General features: G+C 44.5%; 2 protein-coding genes across 2 annotated transcripts; both read left to right on the forward strand.

Annotated features, from left to right (window-relative positions):
- The first annotated feature begins 5,500 nt into the window (after positions 1-5,500).
- On the forward strand, positions 5,501-6,819 carry LOC120977603. The gene has a single exon (XM_040405604.1). The coding sequence runs from the start codon at positions 5,501-5,503 to the stop codon at positions 6,803-6,805; it is 1,305 nt and encodes a 434-aa protein (XP_040261538.1). The 3' UTR covers positions 6,806-6,819.
- Positions 6,820-8,016: 1,197 nt separating this feature from the next.
- Positions 8,017-25,130, forward strand: LOC120977606. The gene is made up of 3 exons (XM_040405612.1): positions 8,017-8,293; positions 23,228-23,280; positions 23,793-25,130. The coding sequence occupies exons 1-3, from the start codon at positions 8,017-8,019 to the stop codon at positions 25,128-25,130; spliced, it is 1,668 nt and encodes a 555-aa protein (XP_040261546.1).
- Positions 25,131-25,381: the final 251 nt, after the last annotated feature.

Genomic DNA, 25,381 nt, shown 5'->3' on the forward strand with positions numbered 1-25,381 from the left:
CTAATCTGATCAAAGTCCTCAGTAAAACTGAAGAATAAGTGGCTTGTAAGTCTCCTTCTCTTTCACAGGAATCAACCCGTCCATTCCGGATAGGCGACCAGGTGATGATAAAGATCTTAAAGAAGGGAAAGGAACCAGGAAGTTTCACCTACGGACAACCCACCGAGGTAGTCGTGATCACCAGAACAGCAGTCCTCACTGAACTATCGCCCACGTGGATCCACGCCACAAGGATTAAGTTGGTGAAGAAAAGAGAGGTACTAACGGGGGCAGATAGCCCTGACCTCCAACGAGGCCCAGAGGTACTAACGGAGGCAGACAGCCTTGACCTCGAAGAAGATACAGAAGGGGTACTAACGGAGGCAGACAGCCTTGACCCCCAACAAGATGACGCAGTCGGGACATTCCTCGAGATGGCTGAGATGTAGTGCCTTAATAATTGTAATTTTGTGTCTCCTACTTACTGTCCCATGGCTGTGGAACAGACAGATATACCTGGAAACAGAATGCAGAGGGGAAGACAGTCTATGCAAGACAAAGGAGAACTTATGGCTGTACCTGGCCAAAACTCTGAACTTAACTGACTTTTGTCTCCAAACCACTTTATCGGCATCTAACATTTTGGAGACATGTCTGGTAGCAGTCCCCACCCCACTAGACGTATGGACGGAGCTCCTACGTTCCCAATGGAATGACGCAGATATGGAGGATCATGATGTTAAATATGGATATGTAAATCCTTATCATGCTTGTTATGACTGTCCTACATATGAGACTCTGCAAAGTAATATGATAGAAATAATTACAGGTCTTGTCACAGCAGCAGAAATATGTTATAACTTCACCTGTGATGAGACACTATTGCCTCCCTGCATACAAGCAAAAATGCAGAACAAGACTAAGCCAAATATTTGTGATAGAGATTTAGGTAGTTGTAAAAAGATAATATCAGGAAAGAATATGCAATGTAATATTACAAAAACAGTACCATCCCTAGACAAACATGTACCTCTACCAACAGGATGGGTATTGGCCTGTGGAAATACTAGTTACACATACATACCGGCCAATATTACAGAGGGACCCTGTACAATAGCTAGGTTGATATTAGCAATGATACCACTATTCCCAGCAATGCAGACACGACACACGAGAGACACTTCCCTACAGTTACCAGAAAATTGTGATTATAATGTGAGTCTCCTCTCTAGATCAGAATATATGAGTTTAAGGGTATCTTTGATAGGAGTACCAGGTTTGGCCATATATAACCACAGGACAATATCAAAACTTGCCTGTTATATGGTAAAACAGATAAATGTCACGGGTGCAATTCTGCAAGATATGCTGCTGGATATACAATCGTATGAAAAGGCTATCTTGCAGAATAGGGCAACTATTGACTATCTATTGCTCCAACATGGTGTAGGATGCTCAGCGTTCGCAGGGATGTGTTGTTTCAATTTATTAGATCACTCCCGTGGAATAAAAGATAAAATAGGCCAATTAGAAGAGATGAGAAAACATATAAAACAGGATGTTGACCAAGGTTGGTGGGACTGGCTTTTTGGCTGAATACCTGACTTTGGTCAAATAAGGTATGTTTTAGGAGTGGCATTTGCCGTGGTCGCTGCAATAGTGGGTCTCTGCTGTTGTCTGTGGTGTGTGCCCTCCCTTCTAGCCATATGTCAAAAAGGTGGCCGAAAGAGGGGTACACTCGACATTCCTCTATACTCCGGTAGAGGTAGAAGAGGTTTACACAACCTCAACAAAGCCTGAGGATTATACTCCTGAAGGGTATATGGAATACCTAAAGGCTTATAAGCAAACCAAGGAAGAGCAGAGAAAGAACCATATAGTATAAATATATATAAGGTTCTAAGAGGGGATTTGATGGGATATATGTGACTCCATTTTGTCTCATTTAGCCACGTGTATTACATTTGGTTAGTGCACTACAAAACCTCCCTTCCCCCTATGGAATGTGAGACACTTCCTTAAACTGTTTCAGGAAAGTATGAACAGTCCAAGCCATAAAAGGACATCTGGCTCAAGTGTCTGCTAGCTTATGTGTATATACCTGATTGGTCAAATGCTGTTACTATGAGTCAGCTATTATGTAAATGCAGAGCTTATGTGTGACCATACTATTGGTCAAATACTAATGCTAACATATGATTGGATGTAAAGGAAGCTCAACCCCCTCTATTAAAACTGTTTGCCAGCTGTGAATAAACCAGAATGGATTGGAAATAGACATGTGTTCATGTGGTCTATCTTCTTCATTCTCCCGGTACCGGTAAGACTTAATTCAAGCTGACCACTGAAATCATGTGTCAGGGACACACGTTAGGCGAGAGAGTAAATTAGGCCTAACATGCTCCACCATAATTTTTAACTGGATCTATGTCCTGGAGATGTAGATACAGTGATGCTTGCTTTGCCCTCTGGACCTGATTGCGGTTGAACCTGTGACAACCACCACAGCAAATGAGCTTTGATAAGGGAAGAACCTGGATGTTTGCTTTCGAAGGAGTAGATACATGTTTCGCACTCATTAATAAATAATAAAGGTATCAGATCTCAAAAATACTTTCATTCAGTGGGACTTGGGGTTCAGTGAATCCTGCTCACTCTTTCCCTGCTTTGGCAGCATCTCCCCATAGTTGAAGGGGAAGCCTCTTAAGAAAACAGCAGGGTTTGGTCTCCGTTGCTGGGGTGACATGGCAGGCAGATAATACCACCCTGGGCACCATGTTGCTGATGGCTTAGGCTACATTCACATTAGCATCTTTTGCGGATACGTCATGGATCTGCAAAAACGCTTCCGTTACAATAATACAACCGCATGCATCCGTCATGAACGGATAAGGTTTTATTATGTCTTCTATAGCCATGACGGATCCGTCATGAACACCATTGAAAGTCATTATCATTGTGTCAGAGAAAATGGATCCGTCCCCATTGACTTACATTGTGTGTCAGGACAGATCCGTTTGGCTCCGCTTCGTCACGCGGACAGCAAAACGCTGCAGGCAGCCTCCAGAGCGGAATGGAGACTCAACGGAGGCAAACTGATGCATTCTGAGCGGATCCTTTCCCATTCAGAATGCATTGGGGCTGAACTAATCCGTTTTGGACCGCTTCTGAATAATGCTATTATTTTCCTTTATAACAATGTTATAAGGGAAAATAATAAAATCTACACAACACCTAACCCAAACCTGAACTTCTGTGAAGAAGTCCGGGTTCGGGTCTGGGTACTAAACATGCCGATTTTTCTCACGCACGTGCACGTGTAAAATGCTTTGCACTCACGCGGAAAAATCGTGCATGTTCCCGCAACGCACCCGCATCTTGTCCGGCCCTCACACACGACGCCCGTGTGAAAGAGGCCTTAATCCTTTCCTCCTGCTGCTGATTAAGTTGCTGATCAGCCTCCCCGTTTACTTGGGCTGTGGATCCACATGCCAAAGTTTTTGGGTTTACTAGTATCTAGTAACCATACATTGAACCACGTGAGGGAACCATTCACAGTTCATGTTTATTGCCTCTATTGAGAACCATTATGCTTCTCTGCTTGCATATTTATTACTGTTATGCACACTGTGCCTCAACTTGAGTAGTTCGTATTGGTTCCAGCTTGACTATGTCAGCAAATCGTTTTCAAGCCTAACCAGCCTGTGGCCACGCAACCCTGTAAGGCTAGGTTCACAACACAGTTTCGTTTTCCATTCTTCTGATCCATTCTTAAGCGTCCTTTATGCTCATTTGTGCACATTTTGCATCCATTTTAGCCATTTCCATCCGAGATCTGTTACTTTAGACGGAAAAAAGGTCCTTGATGAGCTGCTTTATTTTCCGTCTAAAATAACTGATTTCAGATGGAAACGGCTAAATGGATGCAAAATGTGCACAACTGAGCATAATGGACACTTAAAATAAAGGATCGGTTTTGGGGGTTTTTCTCTCTTCACAGTGATGTGAACCTACCCTGTCTACCACTTTCCTATGCACTAGTTTTTCACACTTACCCCTCCCTAATATTAAATGTGTTCATTTATTTTGTAGCTGCCCGCCATTGATATTCTTTTTGAACGTTCATTTACAACCAATAAGAAGCTGTGCTTGGCTATCATCATCCCAAACATCTTTTTCCTGATTTCTTATCTGAGTCTACCAAAGCTAGGAGTTGGACAAAAAGGTCAGAGCCTTTACAGGGACGTGATCATTAGTGTTGAGCGCGAATATTCGAATATCGAATTTTTTTTGCGAATATCGGCACTTCGCTAATTCGAGAATATTTCGAATATAGCGCTATAAATTCGCTACTTCGAATATTCTTTTTTTTTTTTATCGTTATATTTTTTTCTTTCCCACTTCCCAAAAGTAGTTCTTACCTGTCCTGAGGATTCTTGGCTTCCTGGCTGCTCCAGTCAGTGCCCGTTACCGCTTCTGCCGACTTCCGTGCTCATGGAGCGTCCCCATCACCATGGGAACGCCTCCATACTAGAATGTACTGTCGGATGTGAGAATTAAGTTAAAATCGCAATGCGATTACTTCAAGTTATATTAATCGAATTGCGATTTCAACTTAGCACTGCTATATTCCATATTCGTTAACTTCGTTAATTCTAGCAAGCAGACCCATTAGAAACACAGCTCTAAGTTGAAATCGCAATTCGATTATTATACCTTGAAGTAATCGCATTGCGATTTCAACTTAGACCTGGTTTACTATGGTTGGCTTGGTAGAATTAGCGAAGATGACGAATATGACGAATGTATTCGTCATATTCCTCAAAACGAAGATAACGAAGTATTCTCCATCTTCGTTTTAGCTCCATATTCGTCAACTTCGCTAATTCTAGCAATCAAATAGGAAAGTTGACTATAGAGACAGCTGTGTTTAATTCACTATGCGATTATATTACTTTGCTTTTTTTAAAAATAAATAGAATAATTATAATAATTATCAAGTATTATAATTATTTTATTTATTTGAAAAAAAGCAAAGTATTATGATCGCATAGCGAATTAAAAACTTAGCTGTCTCTAGTCAACTTTCCTATTTGATTGCTAGAATTAGCGAAGTTGACGAATATGGAGTTAAAACGAAGATGGAGAATACTTTGTTATCTTCATATTCGGCATCTTCGCTAATTCTAGATATCAAACCAATAGGAAAGTTACCTTAAGTTAAAATCGCAATACGCGATTATTTAAATCGCATATTAATCGCAATAACTAGAATAATGAAGAATATTCGATTTCGACGAATATGAGACGAATATTCAAGCGAATATGGCACCTCCTGCTCATCACTAGTGATCATCTGTGTAGAAAACAATAAATATAAGGTTATTTCCCAATGACACAATTACATGTATAGAAAACAATAAGACTACTTTATTTTGTATTCATTTCATGCTATAATTATTTATATTAATCCTGTTGTTTTTTTCAGCTTTTTTCCTAAAGTTTCTGTTACCCTGCCGCAATGTACAGATACCAAAAGAAGCTTCTACTCTGTATGTCAGTTGCAACGACTTTCACCTTTTTACAATGGTTTCTAAAGAGCAAATTGCCGATCACTGCAGCAGTGAAGAAGAAAATTGAGAACGCTCCTTGTAATGGCAAACTCAGCACCAATACGATTACAGCACTGGACGACAACCGGACGTTCATCATCTCGCCGTACTATGACGACAGAGATGACCATCGGTCTATGGTGCGGATTCTCAGCATTATTCACCATGAAGAGGTAAAGGAACTATACTGCTATTTCTGTTGCCCTACAAACAAGAGCGTGCAGATCTCCAAGGCGTCCATAGACATGCATAGCGATCGCTTTGACTTTCCCTATGTGACAACGGACCTTTTATGTGAGATGCCACCAGACTGCCCTGCTGAGTATTTATCTGTTCATACGTCTCCAACGCGAAAAATGTACCAATTACCTCTATTCCGAATACAAAACCAAGATGTGAAACCATTTTCTGCAGAGTTCACGGTCTGCATTTCCACCATGTTTGGGAATTACAGCAATGTCTTACAATTCATTCAGACCATGGAGATGTACCAGATCCTGGGGGCACAACGGGTCATGATCTACCTTAACAGTTGCAGCCCACAGATGAAAAAAGCTATGCAGTATTATATCGCAAGAGGGATCCTAGAGGTGGTAGACTGGCCGATCCAGCGTTACCTCAGGCCTGGCACTTCATGGCGCCATTCAGTTGACCCCAAAGATATAGGGTATTATGGTCAGTTGGCAACACTCAATGACTGCATTTATAGGAATATGTACAGGACTAGGTTTGTGCTGCTCAATGATATTGATGAGATAATTTTACCGTTCTCGCACATGACGTGGGATGCCATGATGAAAAGCCTGCAACAACAGAATCCAAATGTTGGAATTTTCCTATTCGAAAATCATATTTTTCCTCAAACTGTGCCCATTGATGTCCATTTCTCTGATATTGCCTCCTGGAAAGACGTCCCGGGATATAACATCCTCCAGTATGTCTATCGGGAACCAGACAGACCAGATTATTTCAATGCTCGGAAGATGATTGTGGATCCCAGGAAGGTCATACAGACGTCGGTTCACTCCATTTTAAAACGCTACGGAGATTACCGGCGTGTCTCAGTGGAAACAGCTCTGGTTTACCACTGCAGAGGACCTCTACAGAAGAAATTACCAAAAACCTCATTAATAGAAGACAAGACTATCTGGAAACATAATGCCTCTCTTATCAGAAATGTTAATAAAGTTCTGGGGGAAATCTCATTCCAGTGATGAAACGCTCTACACATGCGTTGGAAGCTATAGAGACGGCCATTCATTATGTGTTATACAGCCCTTTTTGGCGTATTTAGGTTGCAGATTTTCTAGCATTTTGTAGTTCTCACACCACTTTTGCGAAATGGCAGAAAAAGGGGCTAGGCGTAGGGGCGGAAAAGTGCCGGCCGGCTGGCCCGTCTCATTCATCCTTTTCCATGCCAGTTTATGAAGTGGAAAATGGCCTTCAACTACAGCAGCAAGGGAGCTGGCGTAGATTAAAGCATGTCGCATGGCCGGCGGCAGCAAGCACCAGAGTTAAGTAGAGGCCTGCGCATCTACATAACTTTGGTGCATCCACCAGCAGCGCAGAGGGATAAAGGCTACTTTCACACTAGCGTTTTTTTGCGTCTCGCTCCACACCACATCGCAGACAGAAAAATGCTGCTTGCAGCGTTATTCTGTCCATAATGGGGACGAAACCAAATGGAACGAAATACATTTGAAGGTGTCAGCAACATCTTTCTGCTTGCTCTAACACTGCACTGTATGACTGAATTGGTTTAGACTGGACTAACAATTGTCATCAAGCCCTCGGATAAGGGGGGTAATATTGTGATTATGAATTCTGAACAGTATAGAACGATGTGCCTTAATATTTTCAAAGATGATAATTGCTATCGCGTCTTGGAGAGTAATCCGGCTGGGATCCTTTGGGATAAACTCAAAAGGATACTAATCATAGCACGCGATAGTAAATTGATCAGTGAATCGTAATTTGGTTTCCTAATCCCTAAATATCCCCAAACTCCCTGCTTTTATGGTCTCCCGAAGGTCCACAGGGGCCTATCTCAATTAAAAGGTAGACCCATCGTCTCTGGTACGGGCAGCCTCACTCATGGTATAAGTACGTATGTTGATAAGATACTGCAACCATTTGAATTGGCCCTCCCGTCGTACGTGCGCGATTCAATGGAGGTCATAAAAAGACTTGAGAGGGTCCAGACGGATAACGGAACCATGTTGGCCAGTTTGGATGTGGAGGCGCTGTACAGCTCCATACCCCATGACAAGGGGTGTGGAGTTGTGGCGGCCTTTTAGCACCAAGGTGGTACACATCTATGGCAACACAATGAGTTAATCATGGATCTTCTCCATTTCATCTTGGAAAATAATGTTTTCCTGTTTGATCGTCGCACGTACAGTACCACCAGCTCAGGGGGGTGGCGATGGGTAGTCCATGTACGCCCACCTTCGCTAACCTCTACCTGGGCTGGTGGGAACGGGAAGTGGTATTTCAAGATGAGGGCAACAAGTGGACTGACTGTATTAGCCTGTGGCTACGTTATATAGATGATGTCCTCATTCTTTGGTCGGGGAGTAAGGCTGACTTTGATAAGATTGTAGAGGACCTAAATAAAAACGATTTGGGACTGTTCTTTACATCCGAGATCCATGAACACCAGATTACCTTCTTGGACCTTACCATCTATAAGGACAGAGAGGGTAATGTGGGGACTCGGCTGTTTCGTAAAGAAACATCTACTAATAGTCTCCTGCGTTGGGACAGCTGTCATCCTACGTGCCTGAAAAGAGGTATTCCCAATGGCCAATACTTAACACTGCGCCACAATTGTTCCAGAGTGAGTGACTACCATGTTGCATCTAAAGATCTGCAACATAGGTTTAGGCACAGAGGATATCCACAAAATGTCCTAGCTGGGGCATACCAACATTCCCTAGCCAGCTAGAAATGACTGGGCCCCCCCGCCCGGATCTCCCACCCCCACATACCTATCGTACCTCCCACCCCTTCCAGAGCTCCCACCCAAACACCCCTCCAGGACCTCCCACCCCAACATCCCCAAACCCCTCCCTAGATCCCCCTCAGTGTCGTCCACAGATATCCCCCTCAGTGTCGTCCACAGATATCCCCCTCAGTGTCGTCCACAGATATCCCCCCTCAGTGTCGTCCACAGATATCCCCCCTCAGTGTCGTCCACAGATATCCCCCCTCAGTGTCGTCCACAGATATCCCCCCTCAGTGTCGTCCACAGATATCCCCCCTCAGTGTCGTCCACAGATATCCCCCCCTCAGTGTCGTCCACAGATATCCCCCCTCAGTGTCCTCCACAGATATCCCCCTCAGTGTCCTCCACAGATATCCCCCTCAGTGTCCTCCACAGATATCCCCCTCAGTGTCCTCCACAGATATCCCCCTCAGTGTCCTCCACAGATATCCCCCTCAGTGTCCTCCACAGATATATCCCCCCTCAGTGTCGTCCACAGATATATCCCCCCTCAGTGTCGTCCACAGATATATCCCCCCTCAGTGTCGTCCACAGATATATCCCCCCTCAGTGTCGTCCACAGATGTCCCCCTCAGTGTCCTCCACAGATATCCCCCTCAGTGTCCTCCACAGATATCCCCCTCAGTGTCCTCCACAGATATCCCCCTCAGTGTCGTCCACAGATATCTCCCTCAGTGTCGTCCACAGATATATCCCCCCTCAGTGTCGTCCACAGATATATCCCCCCTCAGTGTCGTCCACAGATATATCCCCCCTCAGTGTCGTCCACAGATGTCCCCCTCAGTGTCCTCCACAGATATCCCCCTCAGTGTCCTCCACAGATATCCCCCTCAGTGTCCTCCACAGATATCCCCCTCAGTGTCCTCCACAGATATCCCCCTCAGTGTCCTCCACAGATATCCCCCTCAGTGTCCTCCACAGATATCCCCCTCAGTGTCCTCCACAGATATCCCCCTCAGTGTCCTCCACAGATATCCCCCTCAGTGTCGTCCACAGATATCCCCCTCAGTGTCGTCCACAGATATATCCCCCCTCAGTGTCGTCCACAGATATATCCCCCCTCAGTGTCGTCCACAGATGTCCCCCTCAGTGTCCTCCACAGATATCCCCCTCAGTGTCCTCCACAGATATCCCCCTCAGTGTCCTCCACAGATATCCCCCTCAGTGTCCTCCACAGATATCCCCCTCAGTGTCCTCCACAGATATCCCCCTCAGTGTCGTCCACAGATATCCCCCTCAGTGTCCTCCACAGATATCCCCCTCAGTGTCCTCCACAGATATCCCCCTCAGTGTCCTCCACAGATATCCCCCTCAGTGTCCTCCACAGATATCCCCCTCAGTGTCGTCCACAGATATATCCCCCCTCAGTGTCGTCCACAGATATATCCCCCCTCAGTGTCGTCCACAGATATATCCCCCCTCAGTGTCGTCCACAGATGTCCCCCTCAGTGTCCTCCACAGATATCCCCCTCAGTGTCCTCCACAGATATCCCCCTCAGTGTCCTCCACAGATATCCCCCTCAGTGTCCTCCACAGATATCCCCCCACCCAGAGCCGCTTCCTAGCTAATTTATTCACTGCACTTGCCTCTGTGAAATTGAAGAGAAGCGCCGTAATCTCACACAGGCAGAGGCCAGGAAGACGGTGCATGCGCACTTCGATACATCTGCCAGTGCGCCTGTGCGAGATTACGGCGCTTCTCTTCAATTTCACAGAGGCAAGTGCAGTGAATAAATTAGCTAGGAGGCGGCGCTGGGCGGGGAGATTGCAGGCACAGGCAGCATCGCTTTGCTGCCTGTGCCGTTCGCAGCGCGCCATGCTCTAGTGCGCTGATAAAGTCCTGTCACTGCGCGGGCCGCATGATACGGCTTCGCGGGCCACATTTGACCCGCGGGCCATAGGTTGGGCACCACTGCCTTACACAATTCTGGGGGATACTGAAATCTGACCCTGGTGTGGGACATCTCATAGAAGACAGACCGGCGATCACGTATCGCCGTGGGTGTGATTTGAAGGATCTCCTGGTACACAGTTTTTTACAAGCTCCTATGAGTACCACCTGGCTTAGTACCGATCTCAAAGGTACATTTCGATGCGGGGGATGCGTGGCGTGCAGTGCCATATTATTGGGCAATGAGTTCACTAGCACCGTTACGCGCAGAACCTTTGATATTAGAGCTTTTGTGAACTGCAGAACTAAGGGGCTGGTGTACTTGGCCACATGTAAATGTGGCAAACAATATGTAGGAAAGACTTTTCGCGAATTCTGGAGAAGAATTGGAGAGCACCTTGGTGACATCCGCAAGGATGCTGACACGGCAATTGCGCGACATGTAGCCTCCCTACATAAGAATGACATGAATGCGATCAAGTTCCAAGGGATTGAAGTTGTTAGAAAGTCGCCAAGAGGGGGTGATTTTGACAGAAAATTACTACAGAAGGAGGTGCAATGGATATTTAGACTGCGAACGGTCCAACCGCAGGGTCTGAATGAGCACATCTCATATGTGTGCTTCTTGTAAATCACTGTAGCAGCATGCTTATCCCCTCTTGTCACACAACACCTTCTTCATTAGTGATATCCCTTATATTTAGGATATCCTAAATAGATCTGAGGTTTCCAAACTTCCCTATGGATTTATATACGCCTCAGCTATCCTCCTACACTCATGTGTCTATATGGATATATCCTCATAAGTCTGCCTCATCGCTGTCCTAATATGATTCTAATGACAGTAACAAAATCTGCTGTCGTTACTTCAGTGCATAGACAGTATGACTTTCCTCTTTTTTATGTACTTACCGTAACTTGCCTTGATTACCATCCTTGCCGTGCTGCTGCAGTATGTAATGCCGCCGGTTTGTCCCCGGTTATCTTTGGAGTGTTTTGACACTCCGGCTGGTATCGCTCCGTTTAGTGTGTGGGCGGGGTTGAGCTGCGGTTAGCCGCGCCCCCTCCATACCGTTGGCCGACTCAGGGGCTTGATCCAACCTAGGGGAGGGGCCTCCTCCTCATAACCTGAGCATCTCAGCGGCCGCGTACGGCCATTCTAGCGCAGCTGCCGCTGACCTCAGAACACGAGGCGGTTGGCGTTCTTATTTGTCTTCAGCCCAGATATTTTAGTGCTCCCGAGGATCCCGACTTAGGGTGAAACGCGTAGAGCAGGATTGGGGGCTAAGATGCTAGACAGTTAATGGGAGATTGATTCGTGCCCACATGAAAGATCCTGGGTGCATCCCGTCACTATAATCTGGATGCATACTAGGATGTGAGCAGATGTTTATCAATCTCCTATAGGACATAGGGCAGAGAGTCTCTTTTGGTAGGGTACCTACAGCCAGAATTGCAGCCCATATGTCAGCGCAATTAGCCGCTTGCACCAGCAGGTAATACTGTGACCACACTTAGCTAGTGGTGTTGACCTTTGGTAACCGGACTGGTTTATTAGAGGTGCAATAACCACCACTTGTCAGTGCTTATGGTATGGTCACAGTTCTAAGTTGTGTATATGGTGGACTCGTTGTTCCACATGTGAGCGTCCAGTTACACAGATTTTTAGCGACACAGCTTTTCAGTACATCAGACTCACTTCTGAACTGGTCTCTAACTTGCGGATAGTCGTCCATTAATTAGATCGAATTTGTGTTGTCCCTCCTTGTATTTTATTCATATTCAATAAAGGTGATTTTATCATTTTTTCACAACATTCCTTCATTCAGTGATATTTAGACAGGACTAACACCCTGACTCCCTCCTATTCTTATATAAAACAGTGTTTTTCAGCGCCCGGATTTAAAAATATACCACAGAATGAATACCGGTGGTAAATCCTGATGCACTGACACAAATTACATCATCTGCTCAATACTAAGCAAATCCTGAAAACATGACCGGCCGGTGAGCCCTGAGGACTGGAGTTGAGAAACACTGATATAAAGGGTTTCTAGTGGTGATAAATGAAGCATACAGCATTATTCAAAAATATCCAGCCTCTTATCTACAGTAGTACCAGGAGCTTTACACATTGCATATAAGACAAAATAAATGCAATTTTTGTACTTTGCAATGGGTTGCGACTGTCTTGGAGCAGGAGACCACATACACCTCAATTTAAAAACAAGCTTGACTTGCGATTAAGCCCATGGGTCTGTAATACCTAGAAAGATAAGACTTCACAAATGCAAATAACATTTCAATAACCTCATATAGGACAAGGGTTACAAACAACAATAAGCATATAAATCATAAATTCTAAAATACACATTGATCTGGATCTGGGGCGTTGTGACTTCTCTGCGTGACGGTGACAAAATGGGGTGTGGATCTTTTTAGGGCACAGCCCATGACAAAGTCCTGGATATAAGTTAAGGCAAAGTCCATCCCTGGTTATCAGGTATATATAATCCATCACAGTAGGTAGTATTTGTAATCCATCACTGTAGGTAGTATTTTTAATCCATCACAGTAGGCTTTAACACAAAAGTGGCTCAGTACATTTACAGGAATGCCCAATATAGATAGGTTTTATTATGTTTTACTACGATAAAATAAAAACCTTTGAAAAAAAATTCTTTGCATTGCTATATTAGAACACAATTTTGTTTTTGTCTTAATATAATTTTTTTTATAATTTTTAGTTTTTATTGGGCCACATATGACTTTGTTACATTTTGTTTTTGAGGGGAAGGGTTGATAAAAAAAATGTCAAAGAACAATAAAAAAAAAAATTCTATTACAGTTAGAGTTGAGCGGACAACTGGCTGTTCGGGTTCGACGGGTTCGGCCGAACTTCACAAAAAAGTTTGAGTTCAGGACCACACCTTGACCCCGAACCACATTGAAGTCAATGGGGACCCGAACTTTGGAGCACTAAAATTGCTCCAAAAAAGTCATGGAAAAGGGCTAGAGGGCTGAAAATGGCATCAAAATGTGGTTAAGAGCATGGCAAGTGCTCTGCAAAGAAATGTGGATAGGGATATGACTTAAAATAACATAAAATACGCAAAAAAAAAAAAAGAATCTTGATCTAGGAGGACGAGGTCCATATGGAGTAGGAGGTTGAGGAGGCGGTGGATGTGGCGGTGTAGGTGGAAGCGATGGTGGAGGAGGAGGAGGTAGCCAACACTGGTTTTTGGTTTTAATTTTTTGTGTATTTTTTTTGTTGTTTAAATTAGGGTACACCCCAAAACGTTCCAAAACATTTGGAAATATAACCTGTGATAACCACCTCCAGCTGTGCTAAACAAACGTTTAGACAATACACTGGCTGCAGGGCAGGCCAGCACCTCCAAGGCGTAAAGGGCAAGCTCAGGCCATGTGCCCAATTTGGAGACCCAGAAGTTGAAGGGGCAGACCCATCAGTCACTGCGTGTAGGCGTGTGCACACATACTGCTCCACCATGTCGCACGTCCCCGTGATGTCCACGATCCAATTGGATATCTGCTCTACCAACTTTCGATGTTTTTTTCTGCGCCTACCATGGTGATCACGGGTGGCGGGGAATCAGGGTTCCATGCCGGAAAAGGGAGCGTGAGAAAGGGAGACCACATCCAAGGGAGGTCAATGGCTGCAATATTATCAAGCTGAAATGTGGGAAAAATTATTGAAGCCGAAGCTTCCAAGTAAATGAGGGGGCGCGCGGCAATTACCCACTCCCGACTCGGGGAGGTAGTGACGATAAATAACAATACAGGACTCTTAAGATGCCCTGTTATTGGAGTGAATAATAAAAAATTATAGGGAATGTCACTGGGGTATTTTGGATTTATAAACGTTAGACAGGAGAGGCCCTGCTGCCGCTTTGTTGACTCTAGATAACTTCTGCCTGATCGCACGTCCCCGTGATGTCCACCATCCATTTGGATATCTTCTCTATCAACTTTCGATGTTCTTTTTCTGCGCCTACCATGTTGATCACGGTTAATGGCGAATCAGGGTTCCACGCCGGAGAGGAAGCGTGAGAAAGAGAGACCACATCCAAGGGAGTCAATGGCTCCAATGTGATCGAGACATTGGAAATGTGGGACAAGTCGTTAAAGTTGAAGCATCGAATGAAAGGAGGGGGCGCGCGTCAATTAAAGATGAATTTTTGAAATGTAATTCCCTGTCACCTCTGCAGGGCAGGGGCTTTTCATCGCCAAAAATGGGTTAATGTCACCCACCAATAGAACAGATGATTTTAAAAATTTTTAGTCCCTGTCACCTATGCAGAGCAGGGGTTTATTCACGGCAAAAATGATAAAATATCACCCAAGAATGTAACAGATGAATTAGTGAAATGTATTTCCTTGTCCACTAGCTAGAGCAGGGGTATATGACAGCCAAAAATTTGTGAATGTCGCCCGACAATGTAACAGAAAAATAAGTGAAATTTATTAACCTGTCTACTAGGTAGAACAGGGGTACATCACAGCCAAAAATTGGTGAATGTCACCCAACTATGTAACAGAAAAATTTGTGAAATGTATTAACCTGTCCACTAGGTAGAGCAGGGGTATATCACAGCCATAAATTGGTGAATATCACCCAAATATGTAACAGAAAAATTAGTGAAATGTATTAACCTGTCCACTAGGTAGAGCAGGGGTATATCACAGCCAAAAATTGGTGAATGTCACCCAAAAATGTAACAGACAAATTAGTGAAATGTGTTTATCTGTCTACTAGGTAGAGCAGGGGTATATCACAGCTAAAAATTGGTGAATTTCACCCGAAAATGTAAGAGACAAATTATTAAAAATGACATAAAATAAAGTACGTACAAATTAAAAAAAATAATCTTGATGTAGAGGTGAAGGTCCATATGGAGTAGGAGGTTGAGGAGGCGGTGGACGTAGCAATGTAGGTGGAAGCGGCGGTGGAGGAGGACGAGGTAGCCAACACTGTTTTTATTTTTTTATTTTTTATTTTATTAAATTAGGGTACACCCCAAAAGAGTGGGAAATATCAAAAATACAACAATGAGCAATTGCGCTGTAGTATAACAATGGCTGGATAAGGCCGGTATACATGTCTATTCTCCACAAGGTACGGACAAGTCCTGTGGGATCCATGCCTGGTTCATTTTAATGAACGTGAGCTTGTCCACATTGGCTATGGACAGGCGGCTGCGCTTGTCTGTGATAACGCCCCCTGCCGTGCTAAACACATGTTCAGACAATACACTGGCTTCAGGGCAGGCCAGCAACTTCAAGACGTAAAGGGCAAGCTCAGGCCATGTGCCCAATTTGGAGACCCAGAAGTTGAAGGGGGCAGACCCATCAGTCAGTTCGTGTAGGCGTGTGCATATATACTGCTCCACCATGTTGCTGAAATGCTGCCTCCGGCTAAGACGTTCCATATCAGCTGGTGGTGCTGGTTGTTGTGGCGTGCTGACAAAGCTTTTCCACATTTTGGCCATGCTAACCCTGCCTTCTGAGGTGCTGGCGGTGCCCCAGCTGCGTTGGCGACCTCTTCCTCCTCCTCTGCCTTCGCCTTGTGCTTCCACTGTGCCCCCGCTGTCAGGTGGGAATGCCACCAGCAGCCCGTCTACCAGCGTGCGCTTGTACATGCGCATCTTACGATTACGCTCCAGTGACAGAATTAAGGATGGTACGTTGTCCTTGTAACGGGGATCCAGCAGCGTGGCCACCCAGTAATCAGCACAAGTTAGAATATGGCCAACTCGGCGGTCGTTGGGGAGACACTGCAGTATGTAATCGCTCATGTGTGCCAGGCTGCCCAGAGGCAATGAGAAGCTGTCCTCTGTGGGAGGTGTATCGTCTGTGTCCTCTGTATCCCCCAGCCATGCACCAGTGACGACCAGGAGCTGGTTTGGGTGCCACCCTGCTGTGAACATGGTTCCTCCTCCTCCATCTCCTCCTCCTCATCCTCCATCTCTTCATCCTCCAGAACTGTGCCCTGGCTGGACAATTGTGTACCTGGCGTTTGTGGGTGCAGGAACCCACCCTCTGAGCCACTTGTGAATGACTGGCTGGAAACCCTATGAAATGATCCCTCTTCCTCCTCCTCCTCCTTTGCCACATCCTCTTCCATCATTGCCAGAAGCGTTTTTTCAAGGAGGCATAGAAGTGGGATAGTAACGCTGAGAACTGCGTTATCGTCACTGGTAATGTTAGTGGAGTACAGCGCAACAAGGAACACAGGTCTTCCATGGAGGCCCAGTCATTGGTGGTGAAGTGGTGCTGTTCCGCAGAGCGACTCACCCGTGCGTGCTGCAGCTGAAACTCCACTATCGCCTGCTGCTGCTCGCACAGTCTGGCCAGCATGTGCAAGGTGGAGTTCCACCTTGTGGGCACGTCGCATACGAGATGGTGAGCGGGAAGGCCGAAGTTACGCTGCAGAGCTGACAGGCGAGCAGCAGCAGGGTGAGAACGCTGAAAGCGCGCACAGGCGGCCTGCACTTTCTGCAGCAGCTCTGACATATCGGGGTAATTTCTAAGGAACCTCTGCACCACCAAATTCAGCACATGCACCAGGCAAGGGATGTGCGTCAAACCGGCTAGTCCCAGAGCTGCAACGAGATTTCGCCCATTATCGCACACCACCAGGCCGGGCTTGAGGCTCACTGGCACCAAGCACTCATCGGTCTATTGTTCCATGACCGTCCACAGCTCCTGTGCGGTGTGGGGTTTGTCCCCCAAACAGATACGTTTTTAAACTGCCTGCTGTCGTTTACCCCTGGCTGTGCTGAAGTTGGTGGTGAAGGTGTTACGCTGACCGGCTGAGGAGGCGGTAGAGGATGAGGAAGTGGAAAAGGAGGAGGAAGCAACAGGAGGCAAAGAGAAGCGCCCTGCAATCCTCAGTGGTGGAAGGAGAAGCGCCAAACTGCTATCCGCCTCAGGCCCAGTCGCCACTGCATTTACCCAGTGTGCAGTTAGGGAGATATAACATCGCTGACCGTGCTTACTGGTCCACGTATCCGTAGTTAGGTGGACCTTGCCACAGATGGCGTTGTGCAGTGCACACCTGATTTTGTCCCCCACTTGGTTGTGCAGGGAAGGGATGGCTCGCCTGGAAAAGTAGTGGCAGCTGGGCACGACGTACTGTGGAACAGCCACTGCCATAAGACTTCTAAAACTCTCTGTCTCCACCAGACAGAATGACAGCATTTCAAAGGCCAGTAAATTTGAAATGCTGGCATTCAGGGCCAGGGATCGCGGGTGGGTGGGGTGGGGGGGGGATTACTTGCTCTTCTGCTCCAGTGTTTGGGAGATAAATAGCTGAACGCTTTCATGGGACATTGTGGAGATGCTTGGTGACCCAGGTGGTGGTGTTTCTGGCAGATCCTCTGTTTGCGGGGTGGCAGGTGCCACTGTCACTCCAGAGGTGGATGAAGAGGCCGAGACTGCAGCAGAAGAGGAAGCAGGAGGAGCCAGAGACCTTTCTTGTTTTTTGAGGAGTCTACTCCACTGCAGCTCGTGCTTTGCACTTAGATGCCTGGTCATGCAGGTTGTGCTCAGGTTGAGAACGTTTATGCCTCACTTTAGGCTCTGATGGCACAGCGTGCAAACCACTCGTGTCTTGTCGTCAGCACATTGTCTGAAGAACTGCCATGCCAGGGAACTCCTTGGAGCTGGCTTTGGTGTGCTCGGTCCCTTGCTGCATTGGGCAGTAGCAGGCATACTGTCTAGGGGACGGCCGCTCAGCTTTTGACCCTGCTCCCTCTTCTGCTGTGCTGGTGGCTCTGTGCGACCACCGCCTCTTCCTCCGAACTACACAGGTCACTCGCATGACCTTGATTCCATGTGGGGTCGAGGACCTCATCGTCCTCCACATCATCTTCCACCCAGTTTTTACCCCTGCCCTCCTTGTCGGTCTGCACACTGCAGAAAGCCACAGCAGTTGGCACCTGTGTTTCGTCATCATCAGAGACATGCTCCAGTGTGTCTCCCATGTACTCATCCTGAAACATAAGTGGTTGGGCATCGGTGCACTCAATCTCTTCCACTTCTGGGGCAGGGCTATGTGGATGGCCCTGGGAAACCCTGCTAGCAGAGTCATCAAAAAGCATAAGAGACTGCTGCATGACTTGGGACTCAGACTGCCTGGCTGATTTGCAAGGGGGTGAGGTGAAAGACTGATGGACATCGGCTGCAGGTGCCAACTCTGATCTTTCTGGGTGGGAGGCAATGTGAAGGAACTGAAGGCACTGTCAGCAACCCAATCTACTATCGCCTGTACTTGTTCTGGCCTCGCCATTCGTAGAGCCGCATTCGGCCCGACCAAATAACACTGAAGGTTCTGTCGCCTACTAGCACCTGGGGAAGGTGTTTCACTTGTGTGTGTAACTGGCACAGACGACCACGTCCTCTCCCTGCAACAGGAGCACCTCGACCGGGGCCACGTCCCTTATTTGACACTCTCCTCATTCTCCGCAAATTTAGGATCTTGCCCAAAATGGGTATTTTTTAAATAACAGAATATTATTGCAGTATTTCAAGCTTGTATTTTACACTAACAAATGCTGCATAGGCCCCAGATGTAGGGTATTGTCAAAAATGGGTGTTTTTTAATAACAGAATATTTTTGCAGTATTTCAAGCTTGTATTTCACACTGACAAATGCTGAAAAGGCCCCTGATGTGGGGTATTGCCAAAAATAGTTGTTTTTTAAAACATAGAATATTATTGCAGTATTTTAAGCTTGTATTTCACACTGACAGATGCAGCAAAGGTCGCAAATTTAGTATTTTGCCCAAAATAGGTGTTTTTTTAATAACAGAATATTATTGCAGTATTTCAAGCTTGTATTTCACAATAGCAAATGCTGCATAGGTCCCAGATGTAGGCTATTTCCAAAAATGGGTTTTATTTAAATAACAGAATATAACCGCAGTAGCTAACGCTTGTATTTCACACTGATAGATGCAGCAAACGCCGCAAATTTTGTATTTCGCCCAAAATGGGTGTTTTTTAAGTAAGAATATTATTGCAGTATTTCAAGCTTGTATTTCACACTGACAGATGCAGCAAACGCCGCAAATTTAGTATTTTGCCCAAAATGGGTATTTTATTAAAACCCAGAATATTATTGCAGTATTTCAAGCTTGTATTTCACACTAACAAATGCTGAAAAGGCCCCAGATGTAGGCTATTGCCAAAAATGGGTGTTTTTTTAATAACAGAATATTTTTGCAGTATTTCAAGCTTGTATTTCACACTGACAAATGCTGAAAAGGCCCCTGATGTAGGGTATTGCCAAAAATAGTTGTTTTTTTAAAACACAGAATATTATTGCAGTATTTTAAGCTTGTATTTCACACTGACAGATGCAGCAAAGGTCGCAAATTTAGTATTTTGCCCAAAATGGGTGTTTTTTTAATAATAGAATATAACAGCAGTATCTAACGCATATATTTCACACTGAAAGATTCAGCAAAAGCCGCAAATTTAGTATTTTTCCCAAAATGGGTGTTTTTTAAAATTACAGAATATTATTGCAGTATTTCAAGCTTGTATTTCACACTAACAAATGCTGAAAAGGCCCCAGATGTAGGCTATTGCCAAAAATGGGTGTTTTTTTAATAACAATATTTTTGCAGTATTTCAAGCTTGTATTTCACACTAACAAATGCTGAAAAGGCCCCAGATGTAGGCTATTGCCAAAAATGGGTGTTTTTTTTAAAACACAGAATATTATTGCAGTATTTCAAACTTGTATTTCTCACTGACAAATGCTGAAAAGGCCCCAGATGTAGGATATTGACAAAAATGGGTGTTTTTTTTTGTTAAACCCAGAAAATTATTGCAGTATTTCAAGCTTGTATTTCACACTGACAAATGCTGCAAAGGCCCCAGATGTAGGGCCTTGCAAAAAATGGGTGACTTTTTGAAACCCAGAATATAATTGCAGTATTTCAAACTTGTATTTGACTGTCACAAGTGCACATATGCTGTGCTGGTGCACTGAACTTGCATAAAATCGCCGCCGACACCCACCTAACAGACGGATAAAAGTAATTTTTCTGTGTCACTGGGCTCAGGGTAGAGTAAAAAGATTGTGCACTGCACCCACAAAACAAAATCTTGGTAGATCGCTGAGTTAACAAGCACTTCTGATTAAAGATTCTCTCCTATTCTCTCCCTCACAGCAGCAGCATCCTATCCCTACACTAATCAGAGCAGAGTGACGTGCAATGCTACATGACTCCAGCTTATTTAGAGGCTAGGCCACATGCTGCACTGGCCAATCACAGCCATGCCATTAGTAGGCATGGTTGTGGTGGCTTCTAAGGGCATATGAGTTAAACGCTTGTTGATTGGCTGCTCTGCAGCCTTTCAAAAAGTGCCATTAACTCGCCAAACACCGAACTCGAACTTTTGCTAAAACGTTCGGGTTCAGGTCCGGGGTCCAAAAATACTAAAGTTCGGTACGAACCCGAACTTTACAGTATGGGTTCGCGCAACCCTAATTACAGTATTAAACGCATGCAATAAATATTCTTATTAATAGTTCTGGCATTTTCGGATGTGGTAGTACCAATAATGTTTATTTTTTGTTTATTTTTATATGTAAAATTGGGAAAGTGGAGTGTTTAAATGTGTAATATTTTTGCTTTTATTTTTTTTAAATATTATTTTTTATTTTTTTTTTATGTAGAAATTTGTGAAAATGCAGTCTTCTAATCACTTATAACGGAGATCATCAACCTCTGGCCCTCCAGCTGTTCTGAAACAACATCTATAATCTTTCTTTCACTTCTATGGAGTTACATGAAAATCCAAGCACGTGTGCTTGCTGGGAGTTGTAGTATAACCAACATTCTTCTGCCGATAAACTATGAACCAGAAATTTCAAATGGCTAAGATTTTAGTCAACCCGTGGGAAGTCGTTCAGGTTTTAGCTCACATTGCGTTCAGAGCTTATAAGTTAAGTTTTCCTGTTCCAAATTTAGAAATTGGGTGCTTATCAGGGCTCCCACAAGTGGCTTTGTGTACCATGTGAACTGTTTCAATTGTTTTTAACTTATGGTGCTGCTTTACTAATAAAGTTTTGTACTTTGGGTAATTTTATTAATTGGTTATTATATTAATATTTTAAGTTATTGCAGGCAATTTTGTACACACTTTCGAGTTTTCTTATCCATTGGTTTGGTTTGGTTTCATGAGGAGACGTAGTGGAGTTTTTGTTACAAGAGTAGGCTCCCTATAGTCGCAGTACACCTTTGGCACTGACTGAAGAATGTGATATTTGTGGCTTTCAACCTGTACTTTATATCTTATTTGTCTGAGCATAGCAGATAGTGTGGGAGCTATATAATGTTTTACGACGTACCATATATGCACTTACGTCAATAGATACTTATCATTGACCATTATACTGTGTGTCAACTTACTAACATATCCTCCATTTCTGCAGACTGGTAACAGTATAGAGACTGCTCAACAACAACAGCTTCTGTCTTCATACGTTAGGATTTTCTAATGAGAATGTTGGCGACTTTTCTGCTTGTTATGTAAAAATAATTGACCCTCAAGTCCGTGGATATATAGAGAAGACTTCCTGCTTATCTGCTCCAAGATTCATCCAGTTCCCATGGACTTTAAAGGTGAGCGTCTCTGCACACTTTCTTCAGTGACCACCGGTTAGTCGACCTTTGAAACACATGGTGAAAAAAACGGAAGTTAAGAGTTTTCTCCACTGCTATGTTTAATGACCTATCAATAGGTAATACATTTTTGATGGGGAAGGGTTTGGTGTTTCTCACTACTCTAACCGTGACCAAACCTGAGACTGAGCCAGTTCCAGTTTTGGTCAGAATGAGAGAGCTGGCCACACCTGCGCAGTCTCTCTTCCTACAGTGCTTTACAGTAAGATTTGCCCTCTCTCTCTCAACCATAGTGATTTCTTTGCACCAATGATGATAAAAAGAACCTGAAACTCATCTAACGTATGCCTATGATGGGCACCTGGGTCCTCTTCTGTTTGCCTGCTGTCCACAGCCTGATTTATTGAAGCCATCACTCTGCCTGAGGTCCTCTGCATGCTCCCAACCTCTGGTAAGCCACAGGCTGGAGCACCCTATGACTTACCAGAGTAAACAGGGCAGGGAGACAATGTGCTCCACCATAATTTTTAGCTGGATCTATATCCTGGAGATGCAGATACAGTGATGCTTGCTTTGCCCTCTGGACCTGATTGCGGTTGACCCTGTGACAACCACCACAGCAAATGAGCTTCGATAAGGGAAGAACCTGGATGTTTGCTTTCGAAGGAGTAGATTCGTCACGCGGACAGCAAAACGCTGCAGGCAGCCTCCAGAGCGGAATGGAGACTGAACGGAGGCAAACTGATGCATTCTTAGCAGATCCTTTTCCATTCAGAATGCATTGGGGCTGAACTAATCCATTTTGGACCGCTTCTGAGAGCCCATGACGGATCTCAGAAACGGAAAGCCAAAACGCGAGTATGAAAGTAGCCTTACCTCCATAAAGGGTGACATCATGATGTCCTGCTATTTTTCATGCCGCTAGTCAGAGTTATGAGAAATGTTATAAATTTATGAGATTTGTTTTTGATTGGTCAGAACAGTAAGATGGAAACCCTGCTTTGCAGTCTACCTTGACTTGAGGACAAGTTTCACAATAATAGTGGTTGACCTCTGATCTTCCGTTGTAACATTGTAGGATCCATAAAGACCAACCGAGTAAAGACTATGATTCAGAAGGGGGAAGGGCCGGTGAAGGACAACTAAGTTGAGACTGTTGATTGTTACTGTGGCTGAGGAGCACACTTCAAGGTCCTAGCCAAATGTGAGGTTGAGAGGGGGTCCCCCTGCATGATTCTCACAAGAATAAAAGGATTAGAAACAGGTTCAGTGGAGAGTCAACCCATGTATAGATGTTTGACGTTACAGTTTCGAGTACTACTGGGCCATAGAAAAAGTCACCCATTTGCAAATATATTGAACCACATGAAGGAACCACCACCACATTTATTGTGCTGCACCTGTTCATGTTTATTGCCACTATGGAGAAGCATTATGCTTCTCTGCTTGCATTATTGTAACTGTCATGTATGCTGTGCCTCAACTTGAGTACTTCTTCTTGGTTCTAACTTGACTATGTCAGCAAATCTTTTTCTGACCTCACCAGCCTGTACACCTTAACTAGATAGTCAACCACTTTCCTTTGCACAAGTTTTTCTTACTCACTCCTTCCTAATAGTAAATTTGTCCACTTTTCTTTGCAGATGTCAATCATTAATATTCTTTTTGAACATTCATTTACAACCAATAAGAAGCTGTATTTGGCTATCATCACACTGAACATTATTTTCCTGGTTTGGAGTCTACCAAAGCTAGGAGCTGGACAAAGAGGCCAGAACCTTTACAGGGATGTGATCATCCATGTAGAAAACAATAAAAGCAATTTAATTTCTAATAACACAATCACACCTCTAGAAAACAATAAAACCTTCATCATAGCAGCTTATTATGATGGCAGAGAGTCCCGCAGAGTGCGTGTGTTGACCATTATCCACGAAGAAGATGTGAAGGAGCTATATTGTTGGTTTTACTGTTTGAATGACCTTGGATATTTCTCCGTAAAAGCAACCATAGAGATCCACTACCAATGGTTTGGGTTTCCTTATGGTCCAGCAGATGTGGTCTGCCCTGAACCTCTGAACTGCTCTTCTCAGCACATCTCCATCCATTGGTCCAACATAACAAACCCAAGTCATGTTCCTGTGTTTGAGATAAAGAACCGCAATCCCCAGACTTTCTCGGCAAACTTCACAGTGTGTATCTCTACCATGTTTGGAAACCAGGACAACATATTGCAGTTTATCCAGGCCATAGAGATGTATCGTCTTCTAGGAGCCCAGAAGGTGGTCATCTACAAGAATGGCTGCAGTAAGGCCATGGAACGAGTCCTTGATTACTATGTCTCAAAAGGGGTTATAGAAATTGTACCTTGGCCAATAGACACATTTTTGAGAACTTCTGTTGCCTGGCGCCAAAATATGAACCCTGAAAGCCAAATTGGTTATTACGGGCAGCTCTCATCACTGAATGATTGTATGTACAGAAACATGTACAAAAGTCGATATGTCATCTTCAATGATGTGGACGAAATCATTTTGCCGAGACATAACACAACATGGGATGAAATGATGGAAGTCCTAGAGAAAACCTATCCAGATAAGGCTGCATACTTGGTAGAAAACCATTACTACCCAAAGAACATCACTGTGCCTAATTTTCAGACAGCTTTTCCTAAAAGTGTACCAGGAACCAACATTCTTCAGCTGATATACTATGAGCCAGAAATTCCAAATGGCTTTAACGGCCGTAAGATGATAGTCAACCCACAGGAAGTCATTCAGGTGTCAGTTCACTCTGTATTAAGAGCTTATAAGAAAAGAGTTTTTGTTCCCAATGATATCGTAAGCCTTCACCATGGCCGGTCACCAAAGCAGCCAGATCTCCCACAGACATCTCTCATAAGAGACACGACCATATGGAAATACAGTTCTACTCTTATTACAAATGTTAACAAGGTTTTGAGACAACTGAACTATCACTGAAATCCAGGTTCTGCGTATGTAGATAAGTGTGGCAATAATTTTTTATGCACCTGTCATGAAGGAGTCAAGGAGTTAAAGGGGTTGTGTAGGATTAGAAAAACATGGCTGTTTTCTTCCAGTAGCAACACCACCCCTGTCCACAGATTGTGTATTATGCTGCAGCTCAGCCGCATTCTCTTCAATGTAGCAGAGAGTCAACACAGTATATAACTTGTCGACAGGTGTGGAGCCGTTTTTGGAAGAAGGCAGAC

This window comes from Bufo bufo, chromosome 8 (assembly GCF_905171765.1).
Source record: "Bufo bufo chromosome 8, aBufBuf1.1, whole genome shotgun sequence".
NCBI lineage: Eukaryota > Metazoa > Chordata > Amphibia > Anura > Bufonidae > Bufo > Bufo bufo.

Coding starts and splice junctions, on each gene's coding strand:
- LOC120977603 (XM_040405604.1), top strand. CDS start 5,501: ATGTACAGATACCAAAAGAAGCTTCTACTCTGTATGTCAGTTGCAACG.
- LOC120977606 (XM_040405612.1), top strand. CDS start 8,017: ATGGGTAGTCCATGTACGCCCACCTTCGCTAACCTCTACCTGGGCTGG. Junction 8,294..23,227: donor CATCTATAAGGACAGAGAGG/GTAATGTGGGGA, acceptor GTAACATTGTAG/GATCCATAAAGACCAACCGA. Junction 23,281..23,792: donor TTCAGAAGGGGGAAGGGCCG/GTGAAGGACAAC, acceptor TTTTCTTTGCAG/ATGTCAATCATTAATATTCT.